The sequence below is a fragment of the Oncorhynchus gorbuscha genome, linkage group LG05 (assembly GCF_021184085.1).
Source record: "Oncorhynchus gorbuscha isolate QuinsamMale2020 ecotype Even-year linkage group LG05, OgorEven_v1.0, whole genome shotgun sequence".
Taxonomy (NCBI): domain Eukaryota; kingdom Metazoa; phylum Chordata; class Actinopteri; order Salmoniformes; family Salmonidae; genus Oncorhynchus; species Oncorhynchus gorbuscha.
Window position 1 is genome coordinate 64,382,859 of NC_060177.1, and position 27,947 is coordinate 64,410,805.

General features: G+C 45.2%; 1 protein-coding gene across 3 annotated transcripts; it reads left to right on the forward strand.

Annotated features, from left to right (window-relative positions):
- The first annotated feature begins 11,298 nt into the window (after positions 1–11,298).
- Positions 11,299–26,721, forward strand: got1l1 (glutamic-oxaloacetic transaminase 1 like 1). Of its 3 annotated transcripts, none has more exons than XM_046348646.1 (9): positions 11,299–11,637; positions 11,913–12,094; positions 12,448–12,571; positions 12,692–12,909; positions 13,273–13,423; positions 13,577–13,742; positions 13,891–14,033; positions 24,253–24,317; positions 24,585–26,721. In XM_046348646.1, the coding sequence occupies exons 1-9, from the start codon at positions 11,457–11,459 to the stop codon at positions 24,675–24,677; spliced, it is 1,323 nt and encodes a 440-aa protein (XP_046204602.1). In that variant the 5' UTR covers positions 11,299–11,456; the 3' UTR covers positions 24,678–26,721. The 3 variants fall into 3 exon arrangements, with proteins under 3 accessions (XP_046204602.1, XP_046204600.1, XP_046204603.1); XM_046348644.1 differs by having other exon boundaries at positions 24,617–26,721; XM_046348647.1 differs by having other exon boundaries at positions 11,300–11,637; positions 24,253–24,728.
- Positions 26,722–27,947: the final 1,226 nt, after the last annotated feature.

Sequence of the window (27,947 nt, forward strand, 5' to 3'; positions counted from 1 at the left end):
TCCTTCTCACTTGTATCAATGTGTGAAAGAGAGGGAGCAGAGAGAGACAGAAACAGAGAAAGAGAGTGAGTCAGTGAGTGAGTGAGACAGAGTTAGAGACAGAAACAGAGAAAGAGAGTGAGTCAGTGAGTGAGTGAGACAGAGGTAGAGACAGAAACAGAGAAAGAGAGTGAGTCAGTGAGTAAGTGAGACATAGTTAGAGACAGAAAAAAGGGAGACAGACAGAGAGATAGTGGAGGGTGAGTGAGAGGGAGAATTTTGGCTGTAGAGAAATACATGTAGTCTGTCTCTCACTCTAGGGGAATAAGCCCTGGAACGCATAACGCTCACAGTAACTGTGTGGGGTTGAAAACACTCATGCTACAAAAACATCCATATCTCCTCAACTCCTTGGGATGGAAACAATTATCCGGACCGGAGTTCAACTCGATTCCTATCAGGTAATTCCTGTTACAGTTTTTAAGTGGCAGGCTGGTAAAGCCTTCATTAATCACACACAACCTACTGTACTGGTCATCTACAAGGATAAACAACCCCTCACTGCTTTATAACCAGTGGCATGTATTCATGTATGCCAAGGGAGGCCAGGCTTCCGCAAAAAAATTCCCAATACATTATTATTATTTTTTTTAAATCTCTACAATAATTTATCTTTCGTCTCTGTTTCATAATTTTCTCAAGAGGCTGAATGTATCTCACTGGAGAGTGAGCGAGTGTCTCTACAGGCCATCTATCTGATGCAGTTTGGTCCAAACGAATATTAGATTGTTGCCGCCCATTAGCATTGAAGGCCAGTGTGTCTTATTGGTTATAGAGCAAACGGTCTCAACGAACAAGCACAAGCAAATTACAGTTTGGTGAGACAATGATGATGCAACGGTCACATACCCATAAATGAAATCAATCATCCTACACAGACCAGATAGTCATTGGCCATGTCTGAATAGCCATAGCCCACTTGCATTATAAATAGTAGGCATTTTGGGTATGGGAAAAAATGTGTTTCATAGTATGTGAAATGTAAAAAAAATGTAGTGTGCTTTAAATGTCAGGATGTCATACTCTTCAGTTTTTCATCTAGTACAGTGGTTCCCAAACTTTTTATAGTCCTGTACCTCATCAAACATTCAACCTCCAGCTGCATACCCTCTCTAGCACCAGGGTCAGTGCACTCTCAAATGTTGTTTTTTGCCATCATTGTAAGCCTGTCACACACACCCTATACGATACATGTATTAAACATAAGACTGAGTATGAGTTTTTGTCAAAACCCGGCTCGTGGGAAGTAACACAGAGCTCTTATAGGACCAGGGCACATATACGAATATAATAATAATCAATACTTTTGCTCTTTATTTAGCCATCTTACATATAAAAATGTATTTGTTCATCGAAAATTGTGAATAACTCACCACACAGGTTAATGAGAAGGGTGTGCTCGAAAGGACGCACATAACTCTGCAATGTTGGGTTGTATTGGAGAGAGTCTCAGTCTTAAATAATTTTCCACACACAGTCTGTGCCTGTATTTAGTATTCATGCTAGTGAGGGCCGAGAATCCACTCTCACATAGGTACGTGGTTGCAAAGGGCATCAGTGTCTTAACAATGCGAGTTGCCAAGGCAGGATACTCTGAGCGCAGCCCAATCCAGAAATCTGGCAGTGGCTTCTGATTAATCTCACGTATACTCCCTCTCCGACCTCTAGGCCATCAGGCTGCTGATTATGCCGCACATCTGTCACCATCGTCAAGCGCACCAGCGCCCCATGACACTCACCTGGACTCCATCACCTCCTTGATTACCTTCCCTATATCTGTCACTACGCTTGGTTCTTTCCTCAGGTGTTATTGACTCTGTTTCATGTCGGTGCATTGTTTCTGTTTCGTGCTTATTGTTTCGTTTATTTATTAAAACAATCACTCTCTGTACTTTCTTCCCAACTCTCAGCGCACTCGTTACAATTAAATACAATTTTCACAGAACCGCTTGTTGCAATTTCAATGAGGCTCTCTTGTTCAGATATCGTGAAGTAGACTAGAGGCAGGGCATGAAAGGGATAACGAATCCAGTTGTTTGTGTGATCCGTTTTGGGAAGTACCTGCATAATTGGGCACCCAACTCACTCAGGTGCTTCGCTATATCACATTTGATATTGTCCGTAAGCTTGAGTTCATTAGCACACACATCATAAAATTATGTGTTGTCCTTGCTAATGCAGATAGAAAAGAGCTCCAACTTCTTATTCATAGCCTCAAATTTGACCCTTTTTTGCAACAATTCTATTGTGCTGACTATGCACACACACTGTCTGAACTAGATTCCCTCAATCTCACACAAATTATCAAGGAACCTACTAGGTACAACCCTACTCAGACGACACCATTCTGTATACTTCTGGCCCTTATTTTGGACACTGTGTTAACAAACCTCCAGACGAGCTTCAATGCCATACAACACTCCTTCCGTGGCCTCCAACTGCTCTTAAATGCTGGTAAAACTAAATGCATCCTTTTCAACCGACTAGCATCACTACTCTGGACGGTTCTGACTTAGAATATGTGGACATCTACAAATACCTAGGTGTCTGGTTAGACTGTAAACTCTCCTGCCAGACTCACGTTAAGCATCTCCAATCCAAAATTAAATCTGGAATCGTCTTTCTATTTTGCAACAATGCCTCCTTCACTCATGTTGCTAAACATACCCTCATAAAACTGACTATCCTACCGATCCTTGACTTCAGCGATGTCATTTACAAAATTGCCTCCAACACTCTACTCAGCAAATTAGATGTAGTCTATCACAGTGCCACCCGTTTTGTCACCAAAGCCCCATATACTATCCACCACTGCGACCTGTATGCTCTCGCTTCATATTCATTGCCAATCCCACTGGCTCCAGGCAGTGTTGCCAACTGTTATGCTGGTGAATGAGGACCCAAAAGCGACTTGGCGAAAACAGAGTTTTTATTCCAGTAAAGGATATAAGCAATACTCATGGACAATCAGAGCAGAAAACAAAACATAAAAAAACTTAAATCCACTCGTAGTGACGAGGACAGACTGGAGACTCGACCATTAACTGTAGGTTGCCTCGGGAAGGCACCGACCGTAGCAGACTCAGACACCTGCTCACACGCAGCATCTGAAGGAGACTAGACACGACAGGGCGAGACAAAGACACAGCACAGCGAACATCATACAAGGATCCGACAGGACAGAAACGGAAAACAAGGGGAGAAATAGGGACTCTAATCAGAGGACAAGATAGGGAACAGGTGTGAAAAGACTAGATGATTGAGTAGGAGAATAGGAACAGCTGGGAGCAGGAACGGAACGATAGAGAGAGGAGAGAGAGGGAGGGGGAGAGAGAGGGATAGAAAAAGGGAACGAACCTAATAAGACCAGCAGGGGGAAACGAACAGAAGGGAAAGCATAATGACAAGACAATATAAGACAAAACATGACAGTACCCCCCCACTCACCGAGCGCCTCCTGGCGCACTCGAGGAGGAACACTGGCGGCAACGGAGGAAATCATAGATCACAAACGGTCCAGCACGTCCCGAGAAAGAACCCAACTCCTCTCCTCAGGACCGTAACGGAAAACGATAAAAAGGGAAACTAGGGTACTACTCTAAAAAAAAAAAATGAGACACGGGTAGAGAACTGAAAGCTTTAGAGCAAACAGGACCAAACAGGCCAGGAGAGTAACAACTAGGGACAGACTGAGACACAGCAAGGGCAGGAACAAGAACAGGAGAGATGCGGTGGCAGGGAACAGACTGAGACCCAGCAAGACCAGGAGCAGAAGCAGAAAAAAAAATTACCAGACTTATTCTGCGCGCAGTCCGAACAAGCAGCCACGAAACGGCGCGTGTCACGCTCCAGAGTAGGCCACCAAAACCGCTGGCGAATGGAAGCAAGCGTACCCCGAACACCGGGGTGGCCAGCTAACTTGGCAGAGTGCGCCCACTGAAGAACAGCCAGACGAGTAGAAACAGGAACGAAAAGAAGGTTACTAGGACAAGCGTGCGGCGACGGAGTGTGAGTGAGTGCTTGCTTAACCTGTCTCTCAATTCCCCAGACAGTCAACCCGACAACACGCCCAACAGGAAGGATCCCCCTCGGGATCGGTAGAAGCCACAGAAGAACTAAAGAGACGGGATAAAGCATGAGGCTTGGTGTTCTTCGTACCCGGGCAATAAGAAATAACGAACTCGAAACGAGCGAAAAACAACGCCCAACGAGCATGACGCGCATTCAGTCGTTTGGCAGAACGGATGTACTCAAGGTTCCTTTGGTCAGTCCAAACGACAAAAGGAACGGTCGCCCCCTCCAACCACTGTCGCCATTTGCCTAGGGCTAAACGGATGGCGAGCAGTTCGCGGTTAGCCACATCATAGTTACGTTCCGACGGTGACAGGCGATGAGAAAAATACGCGCAAGGGTGGACCCCATCGTCAGTATCGGAGCGCTGGGACAGAATGGCTCCCACGCCCACCCCCGACGCGTCAACCTCGACAATAAACTGTTTAGTGACGTCAGGTGCAACAAGGATAGGAGCGGATGCAAAACGCTTCTTGAGGAGATCAGAACAACAATCATACGACCGGTGAGGAGGAAGGGAGTTGGTTCTGGACCGACTGAAGACCGTGCGCAGACCATGATATTCCTCCGGCACTCCTGTCAAATCACCAGGTTCCTCCTGTGAAGAGGGAGCAGAAGAAACAGGAGGAATATCAGACCTTATACACTTCACATGACAAGAAACGTTCCAGGAAAGGATAGAATTACTAGACCAATCAAAAGAAGGATTATGACACACTAGCCAGGGATGACCCAAAACAACAGGTGTAAAAGGTGAACAAAAAATCAAAAAAAGAAATGGTCTCACTATGGTTACCAGATACAGTGAGGGTTAAAGGTAGTGTTTCACATAATATACTGGGGAGAGGACTACCATCCAAGGCGAACATGACCGTGGGCTCCCCTAACTGTCTGAGAGGAATGTCATGTTCCCGAGCCCAGGCTTCGTCCATAAAACAGCCCTCCGCCCCAGAGTCTATTAATGCACTGCAGGAAGCTGCCGATCCGGTCCAGCGTAGATGGACCGGTAAGGTAGTACAGGTACTTGACGGAGAGGACCGTCTAGTAGCGCTTATCAGTCGCCCTCCGCTTACTGATGAGCTCTGGCCTTTTACTGGACATGAAATGACAAAATGACCAGCGGAACCGCAATAGAGACAGAGGCGGTTGGTGATTCTCCGTTCCCTCTCCTTAGTCGAAATGCGAATACCCCCAGCTGCATGGGCTCAACACCAGAGTCAGTGGGGAAAGATGGTAGTGTCGGAGAGAGGGGAGACACAGTTAACGCGAGCTCTCTTCTATGAGCTCGGTGACGAAGATCTACCCGTCGTTCAATGCGAATAGCGAGTTCAATCAAAGAATCCACGCTGGATGGAACCTCCCGAGAGAGAATCTCATCCTTAACCTTAGCGTGGAGTCCCTCCAGAAAACGAGCGAGCAACGCCTGCTCGTTCCAGTTACTGGAGGCAGCAAGTGCGAAACTCTATAGAGTAATCCGTTATGGATCGATTACCTTGACATAGGGAAGACAGGGACCAGGAAGCTTCTTTCCCAAAAACTGAACGATCAAAAACCCTAATCATCTCCTCTTTAAAGTTCAGATAATCGTTAGTACACTCAGCGCTTGCCTCCCAGATAGCTGTGCCCCACTGCCGAGCCCGACCAGTAAGGAGTGATATGACGTAGGCAATCCGAGCTCTCTCTCTTGAATATGTGTTGGGTTGGAGAGAGAACACTATATCACACTGGGTGAGAAAGGAGCGGCACTCAGTGGGCTGCCCAGAATAACATGGTGGGTTATTAACCCTAGGTTCCGGAGGCTCGGAAGACCTGGAAGTAGCTGGTGGCACGAGACGAAGACTCTGATACTGTCCTGAGAGGTCGGAGACCTGAGCGGCCAGGGTCTCAATGGCATGCCGAGCAGCAGACAATTCCTGCTCGTGTCTGCCGAGCATCGCTCCCTGGAACTCGAGAGTAGAGTAGAGAGAATCCATAGTCGCTGGGTCCATTCTTGGTCGGATCCTTCTGTTATGCTGGTGAATGAGGACCCAAAAGCGACTTGGCGAAAACAGAGTCTTTATTCCAGTAAAGGATATAAGCAATACTCCTGGACAATCAGAGCAGAAAACAAAACATAAAAAAACTTAAATCCACTCGTAGTGACGAGGACAGACTGGAGACTCGACCATTAACTGTAGGTTGCCTCGGGAAGGCACCGACCGTAGCAGACTCAGACACCTGCTCACACGCAGCATCTGAAGGAGACTAGACACGACAGGGCGAGACAAAGACACAGCACAGCGAACATCATACAAGGATCCGACAGGACAGAAACGGAAAACAAGGGGAGAAATAGGGACTCTAATCAGAGGACAAGATAGGGAACAGGTGTGAAAAGACTAGATGATTGAGTAGGAGAATAGGAACAGCTGGGAGCAGGAACGGAACGATAGAGAGAGGAGAGAGAGAGGGAGGGGGAGAGAGAGGGATAGAAAAAAGGGAATGAACCTAATAAGACCAGCAGGGGGAAACGAACAGAAGGGAAAGCATAATGACAAGACAATATAAGACAAAACATGACACCAACTCCTCAGTAAGGAAAGTAGCTATTGGCAGTCCTAAATGTCGCTAGAAGTTGCTAAAGGACGCCATCGCCTAACTTGCATAATTTGCCAGCCATGTGCATGTAATTGTGATGGACGCTGTAGGAGAGAAGAATACCGGCGAGAGACAAAAAGTGAGTAAAAAACACCCTAAATATGTTTAGAACTACAAATGAACTTTCTGTCGATTCTTGTTTTTTTTTATGTCACAATTCCAACCTTCCTCCTTTATCCGGGCTTGGAACCGGCAAAAGTGAACCAAAAGAGACACTGGCGGAGTTACTTAGTTTTTTTGTTTATTATTATTATTATTTATTTTTTAACCTTATGGTCCACTTAGGAGCCTACAACAAGTCACAGTAAAACATGAACATTTTTAACTATATCATTTTTTACATTTTTTTGTTAATGTAGATTGTATACAATCTAAATGAACCAAAAAGAGACCATACAAAAAACTGTCAATGGCAATGTAAGAAAATGATGGTAACTAGTCTGGCCCTAATTCAGGTTAATTGTTGTTGTTTTTTCAGACCCCCCTCCACACACATACAGGCTATGCTGGCTCACAGAAAGAGTGGGTCATCGTCTTTTTGGTCAAGGCTCTCTATGGCAGGTTCAGCAACTGAGGGAGCTGACGTAAATGAGTAAGCAGCTGATGAGCCAAAAATCTGCAAAACATTATCAGACAGCTGGTGCTCATAGCAAGCCTCACCAGACAGCTTCGGTCCATATCGAATGTACAGGATGGAGTTAAGGGTCTACAAGGACATCCGATTTCTAAGTTTGCTTTTTACCACACCCATCTGGCTGAATACTCTCCCGACTTCAGCATTGGAGTGTGGCAAGGACAACACAGACACAGCAGCCATGGCAAGTTCTTGAAAAGGGTTGATATCAGCTGCATCCCTGAACTTCCAAATCTCACTCCAGAAGCCCAGTGTGTTTTTTGTCTCATTTCATTTACTAAGATGGATGGCACGCCATTGCTGGGCAATCTTGTCTATCTCTGCAGAGGAGTAGCCAAGGAGCTTGGCTATTTTTTCTATTTCTCCATCGCTCTTATTGTGCTTTAGAGTTTCCTCCACATTGAAAACTGACATGTACTGCAATGCTTCGATGTTGTCCGGCAGTCTCACCCTCAACTCATTAGTGAGGGAGATGGTGACGGCTACACACCGCTTTCAGACATCGTTTTCATCCTCAGGCGCAAGGTGGAGCTCAGCTGCCTTTGACTCAAAAACGTAACCAAGGTAAGGTTTGGGACTGATGTATCCATATTTTGGCCCTTTGAGTACATCAACATTTGCCAGTGGATTCAGCACCCTGCTACTCACAGACTTGATCAGGCTAACCAAGCTGTCAAGTAGCTTAATAGGATCTACTTGCTTTCCCTCAAAAGCATTGATGGCAAACTGTACCTCGACCAGCACTGACTTCAAAAAAGTCAGATACAATATGTTTTGAGGATCACTGTACATGGAGTATAAAACCTCTGCCATGTAGCAGTGTTCACTGGACTTGGTGACTGTGAAATGCAGCCTAAGCTCCTCCCACTGGTCCAAAATGTGTGAAACTGTGGGTTCAATGGAGAGCCAACGTGTGGCACACACCTTGGTTATCTGTAAAGGTTTCTGCCTACAGTTGATGGCCTCATATATGGCCTTGTAGGCCTCCCTGCGCTTTGGAGACACTGAAAACCAGTTATAAGTCTCTCGTACCAAGTACTCCACACTACGGGGGATGATGTCATTGGAAGCATGACTTACAGCAAGCTGCAGAGAGTGGCACACACAGTGAATAAGAACCAGATATTTGAGGCCAAACTCCTCCTTCAGCACTTTATGGACCCCATTGTTAATCCCCGTCATAACAGAGGCATTGTCAGTCCCTATCCCCAGGAGTTTCTCTTTTTTAAGACAACACTTCTCGAGGAAAGCCACAACAGTACATGCTATAGATTTGGCATCTCCTCCAACTCAACAAGCCCCAGAATTGTTGATACAATTGTCAGCTTGGTGTCACTAAAGTACCTTATCACAATCCCCAGGTACTTAGAAACACTTATATCCGTGGACTCATCGAGGAGGAGGCTGAAACGCTGGTCACCCACATCTGCGACCAACTTTTTCAGAAAGTATGGTGATAGAACACCATTAATCATTTCAGTGCACTTTGTCCTGTGCATGTTGAAGTGGGTAGCAGCAGTGGAGTCTGAGAAAGCAGCTGTACATGCTTCTCCAATATGATCACATGCCAGCATGGAACAGTGTTCAGCGATAGCTAATGCTATGGTGGCCTCAGCCTGTTTTGCAGAGTCAAGTTTTTTAACCATAAATGGCAGCTTGTTTTGGGTGGAATTGTTATAAGGCTTTGCATTTTGAGTATGTTTTTGAGTTGTCATGTGTTTTTTACATCACTAAGTTTGGCATAGAAATCAGCCTTACAATAAACAGCTTCAACCAGCCTTTGAATTCAGTGTTTGATTCCCACTGCTTTCTGTATTTTTGAGTGTACAGTTTAGACTGTGACATGATGAGCTAGCCAGTTAGATGTTTAGCTTATGTCACAGAGAGGCACACACACAGTGGACAAGGTGAGTAAGTGACTGAGGCTGTGTGAGTCAAATGCAGTGATTTATTTTGTGCTGTGATTTATTTTAGACAAAGAACATTTTACATTTACATCCCACCCTGAATGTAAGCCAGGGCGGAATCAGCCAGCGGCGGCTTCCCGCATGCGCAATTCATTTGCAATCTGGACGCGGAGGGGTGAGCATCCTGTTGCCCCTACCTCTATGTAAAAAATATATATTTTACCTTTATTTAACTAGGCAAGTCAGTTAAGAACAAATTCTTATTTTCAATGGTGGCCTAGGAACAGTGGGTTAACTGCCAGTTCAGGGGCAGAACGACAGATGTGTACCTTGTCAGTGCCAAATTCAAATTACATGAATGCATCTAACTGGTATTTACGACATCACAACTGGTAATTGCCTTCCCACTTGGATATGAATGCAGCTTTACTGGATTTGTTTTTTTAATAAACAGTATGTTCTAAATAGTATGTTGTACAATTAGTGCTCAGTATGCAGTTTAAGTAAGTAGCAGCCCAGCCAGATGTCGGACACGGCCATACTGTACAGAGAGAGATGCCTATCTGATACATCTGAAGGTCAAGCGGCTTCTCTGCAGTGATCAGCTTGCATAACACACAAGAATGTATTCACACAGTGAAGTGCAGTCATACAGTAGGTCAGGGGGAGTATTCATCTCATAACTATATTCATCTCATAACTACAACAGTGATATGCATGCATACTAGATGATCGATGAGGTTCTTGTGAATCTATTGGATCTTGTGAATATATTGGCATCAAAAGGAGATTAAATTAGGTCAAATGTTCAGAGAGAATAAACATGAGTTTCATCATTCACACTGCCCAAGATCAAAAGAGTACCAACACGTTGTATTCTGTGAAGAAGGGTTCCAACAAGAATCAGGGGCTCAAGTTTACCTCCTGCAAATGGAGCAAGAATGATATACTTAAACATGCAGTGCCACCTAGTGTACAGCTGAGTCTGAACAATCTGCCTCAAATGTTGTAAGTGACCACAAATGTGAGCTTTTATTTGCTCTGTAATGATGTGCACCAGGTTCACACTTGTTGAATGCAAAATACAATGCATTGAATGTAAACGTGAGATGAGACAGTAGCTCTATATGTTACATTTCTAGCTGCAAATTTCTGAAAAATCTCGACCCTCTAACATGCAAATTATGTTAAAAAGGTGCTTCAGTCAGCAACCATGTGTCTACACTTGCTACTATACTGGGATTCAATAGGAAAACCGCTGTGTCGGCATCAATGCAGTCTGACTGGGGGCTTTGAGTAAAGGGCCTTGAGTATAATGCTTAATTGTGCCTTACTTTACAAAGGGACAATTTGGTTTGAATGGTTCAAATGTTCAATCAGGAACATGGAGTACTTAGAACATGGAGTAAAAATGTTCATTTTAAAAGCAGCATTTATATTTAAAACCACACAAAAGAGTTTGTAGCTTGTTGACAGGGATAATCGAATTCATATTTTTCAATTCTCTCTTCTGTGGGTTTCTACAGTTGGGTTTTGAGGAACAGGAGCAGGGTGCCATGTTTAAAAAAGCAACTTTTTGTTTCCATAGGCCTACATTTTTACTGTATTATTGTTATATTGCCAAAAAGTGAAAAGGACATACTTTCATTAACCAAACGCCACAATTTTACCTGTTCTTGAACACTTCCTGGGAAATCGCTAGGTTGAAGATTACACCATTTTTTTAACCTAGGAAAATTGCAGCTCAGTGTCGATGCGAAGGCTACTCAGCATAGAGGTCAATGAGAACGAAATCTCAAACCTGTCCATTTATAAGGGTCGTCCCTAGTTACCACAATCACTAAATCCTAAACCCGGCATTTTTCTGTCATTTATCTTCTTAAAATTAGATGTTAAACTTAACCCTAACCCTAACCTTAACCAAATTGCTAAACTTAAGCCTAACCCTAAACTTAAGTTATTTTTTACGATATCCAATGCTGACTTTATGGCTGTGGTAACTAGTGAAAACCGTTTATATTATTTATAAGAGAACGGTAGAAGCCATCCATCACAGACGTTGCCAAGATACGGTATTTAAATTGATGTTGTGTAGCTAAGCAACAACCATAAACAAAGGCTTGGTGGCTTGCTTAGTGCTGACAGAGCAGGGTGATGAAACTAAAAAGATGAGGCAAACATGTAATAGTGATGGTGGAGTGGGTTCCACTGAAAATGTTCAAGCCCGGGGAATAACTCTTCTCTCTATTTTCGTCGACACTCCAACTGCCGAACCGAATCCTGAAACCAAGCTATTGGCTGACTTCAAGACAGACACTCATCTCAGCAAAGTGTACTTGGCGGGAAGAGGTGAGTTAGCTCATAAATTCAGCTGGCTGACTTCTATGCATCTCATTAGCGTTTGTTGTCACTGACCCTAGTGTCTGGTCCTGGTGCTTTGAGTAAGAACCACTGACTGAGTTCAACTAGACTAAATGGCAGAATAACACTACTGATCAAATAATATATATTTTATAATTATTTAGTTAAGCTTGTGAAGTTACTATTTTAGGGTAATATATTACAGCTTATTCTAGCCTAAGCATTCAAATATTTATTGTCATAACTATTTTTTGGGACCTCAGAGTATCTCAACAAGGAAGGTCAGACCTCTGTGAGCCCACTCATTGGGAAAATAATGCAACAGATCTGCACAGACCCCACTCTCTGTCCAGAGTATCCATCATCCTTTGGCCTTCCAGAATTCACCAGGAGAGCAACAGAATTGGTTTTGGGCAGGGACTGCCATGCCATCGTGGAGAACAGGGTAATCTTTGCTGTCTACTGTGTATGTTCCATGAATCAACTTGACCTCATGTGTGATCCTCACAGTTTTCTCATACAGTAGGTGGCTTGCTGAGCTCAAGGTTATGAAACTGTATTTAAACAAGCACTGCACCAAGCCATCAGTCAAGAACAGCCATCTGGACACAAAGATAGGCCTTTCACAAGCTCAACAGCAGCGTAACCTATGTAATTACAATTTGGCCACCCCTTCCCTATCCACACACTACTTTTTATGTAATCAATCAACATCAGCTTGTAAGTGGCATTGGATAATACATTATGGCTGTGAGTATTTTGATTTGACTCCCATCCCCTATGCTCATTATTCTATAGGTGTTGGGTGTGCAGACTGTGGGCTGTACTGGGGCTGTCCGTCTGGGGGCTGAGCTCTTGAAGCACTGGTACAATGTGAGCGGTGTCTGGTGTGGGCCAGTCTATTTCTCCTCCCCCTGTGATGGTAAGTAGCGGGGGGAGGAGAGCATGCACATAGTTAAAAGCACAATCACAGAGCAATATAGTATTGGTATTGCTGATGATATTGGTGCTGAAGCTCTGGTCATCATGTTCCTTTCTGCAGACTCCTTGGCTGGTATCTTTGAGGCAGCAGGGATCCAGGATGTCCGTCGGTATCGGTATTGGGATACAGAGCAGAGGGGTGTGGGTGTGCAAAAAATGATGGAGGATCTGGAGATGGCTCCAGAGCAGAGTGTCATTGTTCTGTCTGCTTCTGCTCACTGCCCTACTGGTTCAGACCTCTCCCAGAAGCACTGGAGACTCCTCACACAGCTTATGGTGGTACTGCTCCATAACCCAACTGTTTTTACAGTCGTTAGTAATGTAACAGATGTTATACATTTGACATTTTAGTAATTTTGCAGACACTCTTATCCAGAGTGACTTAAAGTTCATGCATTCATCTTAAGATAGCTAGGTGAGACAACCACATATTACAGTTGTAGTAAGTAAATGTTTTCCTCAATAAAGAAGTTATCAGCAAAGTCATTTATCAATGTTTTTTTTTCTTCTTTGGAGGTCCTGGCATCAGTCTATCCCAGGGAGTAGCATTTCTACAGTAGAAACACTTGTAATAGTAGTTCTCTTCAGTCTCCTCATGCTCTCTTTATTCTTCTCTCTGCATCTTTTTTTCTATACTCTCAGAGGTGTAGGTTTTTCCCTTTCTTCCTGCTGCCTGCACAGGGCCTATGCCATGGGGATTTTCAACAAGACGCCTGGCCAGTGCGTCTGTGTGCCTCTCTGGGGATGGAGCTTATGTGTGCCCAGTCCTTCTCCCACAGCTTTGGGCTTTACGGTGAGCCATTTCAAGGGTTCACTTGTCTCTTAGTGTATTATCAATTGACGTCTCTTACTTTCCTCGAATGTGACGAATGTAAGATCCCCAGGACATATATTGACAGTAAATCTCTGTATGGAAATGCATTTTCTAATATTGTCCTTACTACAGGCGAGCGAGTTGGACACCTCTTATGTGTCCTAAAGCAGAGCTCCACACTGCTAGCTGTTCAGTCCCAGGCCGAGAAGCAGGTCAGGGCTTTGTGGTCCCGGCCATCTGTCAGAGGAGCTCGTGTGGTTGCCACGGTGCTCAGTAACCCTGCCCACCATGTGGAGTGGTAAGTCATTATGGCTAGTCTATGCTTCAATAGCATTGTCTGCAAAGGCTTCTCTAGTATAAAATGAGATCATACAAAGTCTGGTTACAGTACGTGGAACTAGTGCTTCATGATAAGTTAAATAGACCTCTGTAAATCCTTGTCCCAGGCAGGAAGGAGTGAAGAGTATGGTGGAGAGGGGCATACTGGTCAGAGAGAGGTTGAGAGAGAAGTTAAGGCTTCTTGGATGTCCTGGCAGCTGGGATCACCTGATCCAGCAAGGTGGACTGTACTGTTGCACTGGGCTGAATGGTGAGCAAACCATATTAAGCCCCGTTTCCATAATGTTTCGGGTGAAAATGCATTGGTCGCGGGTTGCGGGTTTTTGAGCTATTCCTAAATTGCACTGTGGCCGCCATGTAATTTCTCTTAAAAATATATATATATTTCACTGTGACCAGCTGCTGACTGTCAGGCATTGATGCAGGCTGTTGCTGAGTGAGTGAGTGTGTGTGTGTGTGTGTGTGTTGAGTGAGCAAGAGGAGAGGGAGCAGCACCCGCATGTTGTGACAACTTTTTAGTTGAAGATAGGCTATTTAGATTGTCATTATGGAGACACCTACTTCCAACCATCTTTCTGTAAAACATGAGCTAGAGCTGATGCACATCAAGAAATAATGGGGACAAAGCACTGGACGACTTTGGGTACATTAGAGCGCATTACATAAATTTGCTCAGAGGTGGTTTAAACTGCATTCTAATGTTGACTTTGCATTATCAAGCAAAGTGTTTTATGCATCCTCAGTTCTTGGTTCTTGGAGGCTGGTCGAGTATAAATTTAAAATGGAAGTTATGGAACTCCTTCACTTGGTTATTTTTATGGGAAAACGAAAACATTTGCCTCTGTTGGCCATAAAGTAGCCAATTAATGTACAGGGTTTTACAGGGTTTTTCGTTATTTTCTATAATTTTCTACATTGTAGAATTATAGTGAACACATCAAAATTATGAAATAACACATATGGAATCGTGTAGTAAGCAAAAAAGTTTTTATATTTGTGATTCTTCAAAGTAGCCACCCTTTGCCTTAATGACAGCTTTGTACACTCTCTATCAACATTAGCGAAGCCAGCTGCAGTCACATATTGGCTACCTAACAACATTACATAATTTCTCATTTCTGGAGGCAGTGGAAACGCAATTTGAGCTAGCCCACTTAAGGCCAGCCCAACCTGGGTTGACTTTAAAGTGCCAATGGAAACGGGGCTTAAGTTAAGTTTAGGATTTGTCATCTTTCAACCAATTCAAACAGTGGTAGAGCACTGTACCTGTCTATGGGCTTGATTAAATCAGTATCACCGAAGTTCAGCGCTATAGCACCATTAAAATGTAAAGTTAATTTCCATTGAGCCGGCATATACAGTGTTTTTTTACAGCTGTACTTCAGGGATACGTATTGAATCAAGTCCTACAGTACATTCGGAAAGTATTCAGACCCCTTGTCTTTTTCCATATTTTCGTTACTTTACAGCCTTGTTCTAAAATTGATTAAATAGCCCCCCCCCCTCATCAATCTACACTTAATACCCAATCATGACAAAGCTAAAACAGGTTTTTATAAAATATCAGGTTTTTATGAAATATCACATTTACATAAGTATTCAGACCCTTTACTCAGTACTTTGTTGAAGCACCTTTTGCATAAATTACAGCATCTTCTTGGGTATGATGCTACAAGCTTGGCACACCTGTATTTGGGGAGTTTCTCCCTTTCTCAGCGTATCCCCTCAAGCTCTGTCAGGCTGGATGGGGAGCATTGCTGCACAGATATTTTCAGGTCTCTCCAGCAATGTTCACTCAAGGACATTCAGAAACTTGTTGCGAAGCCACTCTTGCGTTGTCTTGGCTGTGTGATTAGGGTCGTTGTCCAGTTGGAAGGTAAACCTTCGCCCCAGTCTGAGGTCCTGAGTGCTCTGGAGCAGGTTTTCATCAAAGATCTCTCAAATCAAATAAACTTTTATTAGTCACATACGCCGAATACAACAGGTGCAACAGACCTTACAGTGAAATGCTTACAGGCCCCTAACCAACAATGCAGTTTAAAACATACAAATAAGAATAAGAAATAAAAGGAACAAGTGATTAAAGAGCAGCAGTAAAATAACAATAGCGAGACTATATACAGGGGGTATCGGTACAGAGCCAATGTGCGGGGCCACCGGTTAGTCGAGGTAATTTAGGTAATATGTACATGTAGGTCGAGTTCTTAAAGTGATAATGCATAGATAATGGCAAGAGAGTAGCAGCGGCATAAAAGAGGGGATGGGGGGGCTGAGCAATGCAAATAGTCTAGGTAGCCATTTGATTAGATGTTCAGGAGTCTTGTGACTTGGGGGTAGAAGCTGTTTAGAAGCCTCTTGAACCTGGACTTGGCGCTCCGGTACCGCTTGCCCTGCGGTAGCAGAGAGAACAGTCTATGACTAGGGTGGCTGGAGTCTTTGACAGTTTTTTGGACCTTCCTCTGACACCGCCTGGTATAGAGGTCCTGGATGGCAGGAGGATTGGCCCCAGTGATGTACTGGGCCGTACGCACTACCCTCTGTAGTGCCTTGCGGTCGGAGGCCGAGCAGTTGCCATACCAGGCAGTGATGCAACCAGTCAGGATGCTCTCGATGGTGCAGCTGTAGAACCTTTTGAGGATCTGAGGACCCATTCCAAATCTTTTCAGGTTTTTCAGGAATAGGTTTTGACGTGCTCTCTTTACAACAGTCTTGGTGTGCTTGGACCATGTTAGTTTGTTAGTGATGTGGACACCACGGAACTTGAAGATCTCAACCTGCTCCACTACAGCCCCGTTGATGAGAATGGGGGTGTGCTTGGTTATCCTTTTCCTGTAGTCCACAATCATCTCCTTTGTCTTGATCACATTGAGGGAGAGGTTGTTGTCCTGGAACCACACGGCCAGATCTCTGTCCTCCTCCCTATAGGCTGTCTCGTTGTTGTCAGTGATTAGGCCATCGGCAAACTTGTCATCGACAAACTTAATGATGGTGTTGGAGTCGTGCCTGGCCGTGCAGTCATGAGTGAACAGTAAGTATAGGAGGGGACTGAGCAAGCACTCTTGAGGGGCCTCTGTGCTGAGAATCAGTGTGGCGGATGTGTTGTTACCTACCCTTACCACCTGGGAGTGGCCCGTCAGAAAGTCCAGGATTCAGTTGCAGAGGGAATGTTTAGTCCCAAGGTCCTTAGCTTATTGATGAGCTTCGAGGGCACTATGGTGTTGAACGCTGAGCTGTATTTAATGAATAGCACAATAGAGATTGCATCATCTGTGGATCTGTTAGGGCGGTTTGCAAATTGGAATAGGTCTAGGGTTTCTGGGATAATGGTGTTGATGTGAGCCATGACCAGCCTTTCAAAGCACTTCATGGCTACAGACGTGAGTGCTACGGGTCGGTTGTCATTCAGGCAGGTTACCTTAGTGTTCTTGGGCACTGGGACTATGGTGGTCGGCTTAAAACATGTTGGTATAACAAACTCAGACATGGAGAGGTTGAAAATGTCAGTGAAGACACTTGCCAGTTGGTCAGCGCATGCTCACTGCTCACAGTCAGCGCATGCTCAAAGTCCTGGTAATCCGTCTGGCCCTGCGGCCTTGTGAATGTTGACCTGATTAAAGGTCTTACTCACATTATCTGCGGAGAGCCTGATCACACAGTCGTCCGGAACAGCTGGTGCTCTCATGCATGTTTCAGTGTTACTTGCCTCAAAGCGAGCATAGAAGTAGTTTTGCTCATGTGGTAGGCTCGTGTCACTGGGCAGCCCTCAACTGTGTTTCCCTTTGTAGTCTGTAATGGTTTGCAAGCCCTGTCACATCCGACGAGTGCCGGAGTATGATAGTATGTAGTAGTATGATTCAATCTTAGTTCTGTATTGATGCTTTGCCAGTTTGATGGTTCGTCGGAGGGCATTGCGGGATTTCTTATAAGCTTCCGGGTTAGAGTCCCGCTCCTTGAAAGCGGCAACTCTAGCCTTTAGCTCAGTGCGGATGTTGCTTGTAATCCATGGCTTCTGGTTGGGGTATGTACAGTGGGGAGAACAAGTATTTGATACACTGCCGATTTTGCAGGTTTTCCTACTTACAAAGCATGTAGAGGTCTGTCATTTTTATCATAGGTACACTTCAACTGTGAGAGATGGAATCTAAAAGAAAAATCCAGAAAATCACATTGTATGATTTTTAAGTAATTCATTTGCATTTTATTGCATGACAAGTATTTGATCACCTACCAACCAGTAAGAATTCCGGCTCTCACAGACCTGTTAGTTTTTCTTTAAGAAGCCCTCCTGTTCTCCAGTCATTACCTGTATTAACTGCACCTATTTGAACTCGTTACCTGTATAAAAGACACCTGTCCACACACTCAAGACTCCAACCTCTCCACAATGGCCAAGACCAGAGAGCTGTGTAAGGACATCAGGGATAAAATTGTAGACCTGCACAAGGCTGGGATGGGCTACAGGACAATAGGCAAGCAGCTTGGTGAGAAGGCAACAACTGTTGGTGCAATTATTAGAAAATGGAAGAAGTTCAAGATGACGGTCAATCACCCTCGGTCTGGGGCTCCATGCAAGATCTCACCCCGTGAGGCATCAATGATCATGAGGAAAGTGAGGGATCAGCCCAGAACTACACGGCAGGACCTGGTCAATGACCTGAAGAGAGCTGGGACCACAGTCTCAAAGAAAACCATTAGTAACACACTACACTGTCATGGATTAAAATCCTGCAGCGCACGCAAGGTCCCCCTGTTCAAGCCAGCACATGTCCAGGCCCGTCTGAAGTTTGCCAATGACCATCTGGATGATCCAGAGGAGGAATGGGAGAAGGTCATGTGGTCTGATGAGACAAAAGTAGAGCTTTTTGGTCTAAACTCCACTCGCCGTGTTTGGAGGAATAAGAAGGATGAGTACAATCTCAAGAACACCATCCCAACCGTGAAGCATGGAGATGGAAACATCATTCTTTGGGGATGCTTTTCTGCAAAGGGGACAGGACGACTGCACCGTGTTGAGGGGAGGATGGATGGGGCCACGTATCGCGAGATCTTGGCCAACAACCTCCTTCCCTCAGTAAGAGCATTGAAGGTGGGTCGTGGCTGGGTCTTCCAGCATGACAACGACCCGAAACACACAGCCAGGGCAACTAAGAAGTAAGAAGCATCTCAAGGTCCTGGAGTGGCCTAGCCAGGCTCCAGACCTGAACCCAATAGAACATCTTTGGAGGGAGCTGAAAGTCCGTATTGCCCAGCGACAGCCCCGAAACCTGAAGGATCTGGAGAAGGTCTCTATGGAGAAGTGGGCCAAAATCCCTGCTGCAGTGTGTGCAAACCTGGTCAAGAACTACAGAAAACGTATGATCTCTGTAATTGCAAACAAAGGTTTCTGTACCAAATATTAAGTTCTGCTTTTCTGATGTATCAAATACTTATGTCATGCAATAAAATGCAAATTAATTACTTAAAACAGTCCTGTAGCTTAGCATCTGCTTTATCTGACCACTTTTTTATTGACCGAGTCACTGGTGCTTCCTGCTAGATTTTTTTCTTGTAAGCAGGAATTGGGAGTATATAATTATGGACAGATTTGCCAAATGGAGGGCGAAGGAGGGCTTTGTACGCGTTTCTGTGTGTGGCGTAAAGGTGGTCTAGAGTATGTCCCCTCTGGTTGCACATTTAACATGCTGATGGAAATTTGGTAAAACGGATTGAAGTTGTCCTGCATTAAAGTCCCCCACCCCTAGGAGCGCCACCTCTGAATGAGCGTTTTTCTGTTTGCTTATGGTGGAATGATCTGTGGTGGTATGTAGACAGCTACGAAAAATACAGATGAAAACTCTCTAAGTGAATAGTGTGATCTACAGCTTATCATGAGATACTCTACCTCAGGTGATCAAAACCTTGAGACTTCCTTAGATATCATGCACCAGCTGTTGTTTACAAATATACATTGTCCGCCACCCCTTGTCAAATCAGGAGCAGTTCTATCCTGCCGATACAGCGTATAACTAGCCAGCTGTATGTTGATAATGTTGTCATTCAGCCACGACTCCATGAAGCATAAGATATTACAGTTTTAATGTCCCGTTGGTAGTTTAATCTTCCTCGTAGGTCGTCAATTTTATTTTCCAATGTTTGCATGTTAGTTCGATCGCCTTCAAATTCTCAGAAGGCAGCCCGACCTCCGTCCTCATTTTCTCTGTCTTCTCTTCACGCAAATGACAAGGATTTGGGCCTGTTCCCGGGAAAACAGTATGTCCTTCAAGTCGGGCTCGTCGGACTCATTAAAGGAAAGGAACAAAATGTGGAAAAAGTCAAGGGGTCTGAATACTTTCCGAAGGCACTGTATATCAGCATTTTTTTGTATTGTTTCCACAAACAATGTAGACAATTTATGCACTGCATCAAGACAGTTGATTTGGTTTCTTTGCATTATCTAGCTAGCCTTTAGTGTCGGCAATTTTATCTCACAATTTTCATCTCTAGTTGGCTTTCATGCACTTAATTCTGAAATATATTCTTTATATCTTTAGCAATGATGTTGTACAGTTTTATTGACCTGAATTCTACCCCTTATAGCCAAGCTGAGTCGAGCTTCGTAAAAACTTCTGCTAAATGGCATATACTTTATACTGTACAGTATATGTCCATGTCTGTAACGGTTTTCTTCTGGTGAAAGAGAGGCGGACCAAAATGCAGTGTGGTGGTTATTCATGTTTTTAATAAAGACGACTATACATGAACAGACTAAACAAAACAAAAAAAGTGAAAACCTAAACGGTCCTATCTGGTGCAAACACAGAGACAGGAACAAAGACACTAAGGACAATCACCCACAATCACCCCAGACAGCCATAGACTTTGCTAGATACCCCACTAAGCTACAATCCCAATACCAACACCAAAACCCTAAGACAAAACACACCACAATACAAAAACCCCATGCCACACCCTGGCCTGACACAATACATGAAGATAAACACAAAATACTTCGACCAGGGCGTGACAGAACCGCCCCCCCCCCCTAAGGTGCGGACTCCCGAACGCACCTCAAAACAATGGGGAGGGTCCGGGTGGGCGTCTGTCCATGGTGGCGGCTCCGGCGCGGGACGTGGACCCCACTCAGTCAATGTCTTAGTCCCCTCTCCTCGCGTCCCTGGATAGTCCACCCTCGCCGCCGACCATGGCCTAGTAGTCCTCACCCAGAACCCCACTGGACTGAGGAGCAGATCGGGACTGAAGGACAGCTCGGGACTGAGGCAGCTGAGGGGAAGCTCGGGAGTGAGGAAAGCTCGGGAGTGAGAGAAAGCTCGGGAGTGAGAGAAAGCTCGGGAGTGAGAGAAAGCTCGGGAGTGAGAGAAAGCTCGGGAGTGAGAGAAAGCTCGGGAGTGAGAGAAAGCTCGGGAGTGAGAGAAAGCTCGGGAGTGAGAGGAAGCTCGGGAGTGAGAGGAAGCTCAGGAGTGAGAGGAAGCTCAGGAGTGAGAGGAAGCTCAGGAGTGAGAGGAAGCTCAGGAGTGAGAGGAAGCTCAGGCAGGTAGATAGATCTACCAGATCCTGGCTGGCTGGTGGTCTCAGCAGATACTGGCTGACTGGCAGAACCTGGCTGACTGGCGGATCTGGCGGATCCTGGCTGACTGGCGGATCCTGACCGACTGGCAGATCCTGGCCGACTGGCAGTTCTGGCAGATCTAGAAGAGTCTGGTTGACTAGCAGATCTGGAAGAGTCTGGTTGACTGGCAGATCTGGAAGAGTCTGGTTGACTGGCAGATCTGGAAGAGTCTGGTTGACTGGCAGATCTGGAAGAGTCTGGTTGACTGGCAGATCTGGAAGAGTCTGGCTGACTGGCGGATCTTGAAGAGTCTGGCTGACTAGCAGATCTGGAAGAGTCTGGCTGACTGGCGGATCCTGGCAGACTGAAAGATCTGGCTGCTCCATGCTGACTGGCGGCTCTGGCTGCTCCACGCTGACTGGCGGCTCTGGCAGACTGGCAGCTCCTTACAGACTGGCAGCTCCTTGCAGACTGGCAGCTCCTAGCAGACTGGCAGCTCCTGCAGATCTGGAAGAGTCTGGTTGACTGGCAGATCTGGAAGAGTCTGGTTGCCTGGCAGATCTGGAAGAGTCTGGCTGACTGGCGGATCTTGAAGAGTCTGGCTGACTAGCAGATCTGGAAGAGTCTGGCTGACTGGCGGATCCTGGCAGACTGAAAGATCTGGCTGCTCCATGCTGACTGGCGGCTCTGGCTGCTCCACGCTGACTGGCAGCTCCTTGCAGACTGGCAGCTCCTTACAGACTGGCAGCTCCTTGCAGACTGGCAGCTCCTTGCAGACTGGCAGCTCCGTGCAGACTGGCAGATCCTGGCCGACTGGCAGATCCTGGCCGACTGGCAGATCCTGGCCGACTGGCAGATCCTGGCCGTCTGGCAGTTCTGGCGGATCCTGGCCGATTGGCAGATCCTGGCTGACTGGCAGATCCTGGCTGACTGGCAGATCCTGGCCGACTGGCAGATCTGGCGGATCCTGGCTGACTGGCGGATCCTGGCTGACTGGTGGATCCTGGCAGATCCTGGTAGTTCTGGCGGATCCTGGCAGACTGGCGGATCCTGGCTGACTGGCGGATCCTGGCTGACTGGCGGATCCTGGCCGACTGGCGGATCCTGGCCGTCTGGCAGATCCTGGCTGACTGGCACTTCTGGCGGATCCTGGCTGACTGGTGGATCCTGGCAGACTGGCGGATCCTGGCTGAATGGCGGATCTAATTGATCCTGGCTGACTGGCAGATCCTGGCCGACTGGCGGATCCTGGCTGACTGGCGGCACTGGGCAGACTGGCGGCGCTGGGCAGACTGGCGGCGCTGGGCAGACTGGCGGCACTGGGCAGACTGGCGGCACTGGCGGCACTGGGCAGACTGGTAGCTCAGACGGCACTGGGCAGACGGGTAGCTCAGACGGCGCTGGGTAGACGGGTAGCTCAGACGGCGCTGGGCAGACTGGTGGCACTGGCGGCGCTGGACAGACTGGTAGCTCAGACGGCGCAGGGCAGACGGGTAGCTCAGACGGCGCAGGGCAGACGGGTAGCTCAGACGGCGCTGGGCAGACGGGTAGCTCAGACAGCGCCGGACAGGAGGGAGACTCTGGCTGCGCTGGAGAGGAGGAAGGCTCCGGCAGCGCTGGACAGGCGGGACGCACTGTACGCCTGATGCGTGGTGCTGGCACTGGTGGTACTGGGCCACGCACCTCCGGGTGAGTGCAAGGAACAGGACACACCGGGTTGTGAAGGTGTACTGGAGACCTGGTGTGTATAGCCGGCATCAAATCCCCCGGAACTCCAACACACGTTTCAGGCTGAGTACGAGGAACTGACACGGGTGACATCGGACAGCTAACACGCTCCTCAGGGCGAATGCCGTGCATACTATGCAAAATCAACAGCTTTCTTTCTACTCTGTCCAATACATCCTCCACACTCTCAGACTCAGCACTCTGCTTCGCCGACAGCTCCAATTCCATCCATGGCTCCTTACGGTAAACAGGGGGAGTTGGCTCAGGTCTGACTCTGCCACACTCTCCCTGTGCCCCCCCAATACATTTTTGGAGGTGCCTCTCGGGCTTCCAGCCGCTCTGCCGTGCTATCTCCTCATAATGCCGCCTCGCTGCCTCCAGCTCGGCTTTGGGGCGGCAATATTCCCCTGGCTCTGCCCAGGGTCCTTTTCCGTCTAGGATCTCCTCCCAAGTCCATTTATCCAAATAGTGCAGCCTCTCCCACTGCTGCTGCTGCCTCTGTTACTTCTCCTGCTGCTGCCTTTGCTGCTGCTGCTGTTGCTCCTGCTGCACCTGTCGCTTCTCCTGCTGCTGCTGTTGCTGATTCCTCTGTTTACCACGCCGCTTGGTCCTTGGTTGGTGGGTGATTCTGTAACGGTTTTCTAGGTGTGAAGGAGAGTCGGACCAAAATGCAGCGTGTAGATTGCGATTCCATGTTTAATGAACAATGTAAAACACGAATTAACACAAACACTACAAAACAAAGAACGTAAATAAATAATAAATAACTAAACGAAAACCGAAACAGCCTATACTTGTGTCAACTAACACAGCGACAGGAACAAAGACACTAAGGACAATCACCCACGACAAACTCAAAGAATATGGCTGCCTAAATATGGTTCCCAATCAGAGACAACGATAAACACCTGCTTCTGATTGAGAACCACTCCAGACAGCCATAGACTTTGCTAGATACCCCACTAAGCTACAATCCCAATACCAACACCAAAACACACCACAATATAAAAACCCCATGCCACACCCTGGCCTGACCCAATACATGAAGATAAACACAAAATACTTCGACCAGGGCGTGACAATGTCCACTATACTGTTTATTGTACACGTAGGTACCAGTAATTTATGTAAGTGCTATGTTCCATGTTGAATGTCCTTCATCTTTGATTATGATCTCTTCACCTGTCTCCTTTAGTCCAACAAGTGGAATTCCTGGAAAAGAGGAGACATATCTACCTGCATCCCAATGGCTGTCTGAATGTGAGTGCTATCAACAGCTGTAACCTAGACTATATAGCTGAGTCCATCCACCTGGCATTGACCTCTGTCTTCTGATGTCAATTAGAATACCTGGGGACTCATTTATAAAACGGACTTATGATCAATTTTGATCTTAAGTATGACTTATGCAGAAAACCACGTATAAGCAGTTATTTATAAAACCTTACTTTGACGTGGAAATGATCTACTCTATGTAGGTGATTTTCCTGCTGGTTATCTAGGGCTATTCTTTTTTTTCCCTTGCAGTTTAAGGTCAGACACTTTCTTTTTCACATCAGCCACAGTTCTGTCTTGCTGCCCCACCTGGTTCACTGCAGCGGCAACACACTCCCAAGCTAGCTGTTTGGCTTTGTTTGTCAACCCACCGAATAATACGTGTTTCCTGTCTTCGATCTCCTCTACCATCGCTGTGATCTCGTCTTTCAAAAGGTTTGCTTTTCTATTTTGGTCCATGGCTATTCCTGACTAAACCCTCATTTGTGCTAGCATTCTATAAGGGGAAATCGTTGATTGTAAGGCACGTTCAGGTGCCGTCAATTTTAAGTTAATTTTAGATTTATAGATCACAGGTGCGTACATTACAAAATGGGATTCTTTGAACCTGTGTAAGCAAGGTTTTTTATGCCCAGTATATTTTATGCGTCGAATGTAAGGACACCATCGGAAATTATCAAGTATAAATGAGGCCCCTGGTGACAGCCTCCATAAGATCCTTATTCAGCTTGACTAAATCATGTGAAGGAAGCATCTTTATGTCACATACAATACCAAACGAATTAGGGCTGAATTCATATGGAAAATGGCTGTTATCATTTATTTAAACAAATTAACAATTGACTTTAGTATGTAGATTGTAACATCCAAGCGTTAAATTAGAGGTAGGGATTAAGGAATATGAACTATGGCATATGGTATTTTGAACCTACATAGCTGGAAATATTGTAGGCATATAGTTGTGCTGTGGTAGTCCAGTAAGGAGCACTCTTTCCTCTGGTACAAGTAGATCCTAATGCCCTAGTTGGGTAAAGGGGTTCTTGTGTGGTCAAGACAAGGGTCTATCTTTTGGATGAGATGTTAAACAGAGATCCTGACCTTATAGAGACAACTATTGTGACACTTACAATATGGGAGTAGTAGAGGGATTGTCCTAGCCACGTTCCCAGTCGGATTCTAGTAGGCCTATCAGTCTGCCATTTAATCATCTTTGAATTCTTCATCCTCTTCACTGCAATGACTGTTGTTTGTGCTCACAGAACACTCACAGAACACTGCCCAATTGGATAGTTTCACCCTTTTGTAATTTTTAACATGTTATTTTAACTCCAGTGATAACGTAACCATGAAATTATTTAGGTCAACCTTGTTAGTTTTTTATTGACCAATTTATTTTATACTGTAACCTATTGTTTGTGGCACATTGAAAGATATTATTTTGAATGCATACAGGTAGTTCCATGGTAGAAGGTCAAATAAATGTGCAGTGACAAATAATTAAAAACCTTCTCAAAACGTTTAAAATTAAGTGTACTATACCAATTTTCATAATAAGATGGTGCTCGTGTCATTAGGAAATACATCCATGTTGTTTACCTGAATATTGATTGTTTGATTACAACCTCTGTTTGTTGTAACGGATATTGCAGTTGCACAAGCCGGACGCAGTCCCTACACATTGCATTGGAGCAAAAACAATCTACGTTTTGTGTGATGATGTAAGCTAGTCTTTGTAGTTGCTGTCATATCGTAGCCACTAGCCAGAGTTGTTGAAAAAGAACACTACTACTCTGACTGCTTGTCTACCTCCTGCTTAGCCATCGTTTGCAATGATGATTAAAAAAATAACATTACATCGCTAATTAGACTGTGTGTCTTTGTTTTGCTTGTGTTTGATGTACTGTCTAGATAGCTGCAAGTAATTCCCCACTTGAGTTTTGCATTGGGGCAAAAAACAATCTGCGAGTTTGTATGAACATGTTGATCATGTCTTTTGTGTACAACATGTAAATAGCTACATGTAGCCTAGCTCCCCAACTGAAAAAAATAACATGAAATCGAACTTAATCTGATTAGTTTACACCAAAGACAGTGTCAGTGTCATTTACATGAATACACTAGTCTTTGTACATTCACAATCTGATTCCCCATTGGAGTCCAGTTATTTCAGCCAAAAAACGAATGGCATTCACTAACATGTTTTAGAGTTATACCCTTTTCATATATAGGACGCCGCTACAGTAACGGGTCAATAGCGACAATCGATAACCTTTCAGACAATTTTAAAAAGTGCTGCATCAGCGTCTGTACCCTTTTAGACAATAGAATTCTGCTCTGGCATAGAATGTTCTGTATTTATTCCCTGACAACAATAAATGTTGCTGATCGATGTGCTGTAGTGTTGTTTTTCTGGTAGGGTAGATAGATGGGGTTTCTTCCTACTAAATGTATTTGTAAGCATAGCGGTGGGAAGTAGGGGGTTGCACTATGAAAAGTAGTGCACTGGGCCTTTAATAGTCCTGTATTAGCCAACCGATATAGCCGTCTGCAGCGCCAGCGCAGGCAAAAATACTTCCTTGTTGTATTTTAGAAACAATGATATTATTCAGAATAATTATGAATATATAACCTGCAATCTACGGTGAAGTGAGACTCAGTAGACAGGCAATGTTGTGGTCCAGATGTTTGCTAAATGCAAAGGTGGTATCTAGAGGATACAGATTGAAATTCCAAGCTGTGCATAAGGAACTACTGTTGTGCTCCTGAGCAACACAACATCCATTACTGAGAGGAGCCTTCAATACTATCCAGACTGATTTTAGTGCCTTCGGGGGAATCTCAATCAAATGCACAACAATATTACAGACATAACATTTCTAGTTCAATATAAAATATCTGAGGGAATAAAAATGGATATGGAGACTTAATGTAGTCTTAAATCAACATGATCCGTCTTGTGAAAAGTTACTCCCAATAGAGAGGTGTCAGCAGATACACTACATGACCAAAAGTGCGTGGACACCTGCTCGTCGAGCCCCTTCTTTTTAAACCCTTCCCCTCACAAAATGCCCTTGCTTTATTGTTGCCTAATATTGAACCTTACATGTCAGTGTGACAATGTGAGCGGAAAGGACAAAATATACATCCACCACAGCACACACCTACACCTCACATAACACATAGTTTCAGCCCAGTGTAGATCAATCCAACCCCCAGTTATACACAGCGCCAATTTTCCCAGGCAAGTTGGTGTGGATCTTGTATAGAAATTTGGGTTGGTAGAAAAAACTGGGTAATGATTTGCATTCGCTGTAAGGCCCTACAGTATGTTCATCAAGCATACATTACACCTCTATAAGGATAAGCATATCATAAATGTGACACCGCCATTATGAATGTATGAATAAGAGATGTGATCACAGATGTCAGAGCATAAACCATAATCAAAAATGTAAATGTTTTCTGTGAAGACAGCTGATGTCATAATATTCATACAAACTCCCTAACATCACAGATAAGACAGTCTATTCGAAATGTCCTATGCTTTGCGATGTAATTTTTGTGCCTGCAGAAACATCAGTCTGTGCCTCTAGACACGGGGACTTGCCAAACACA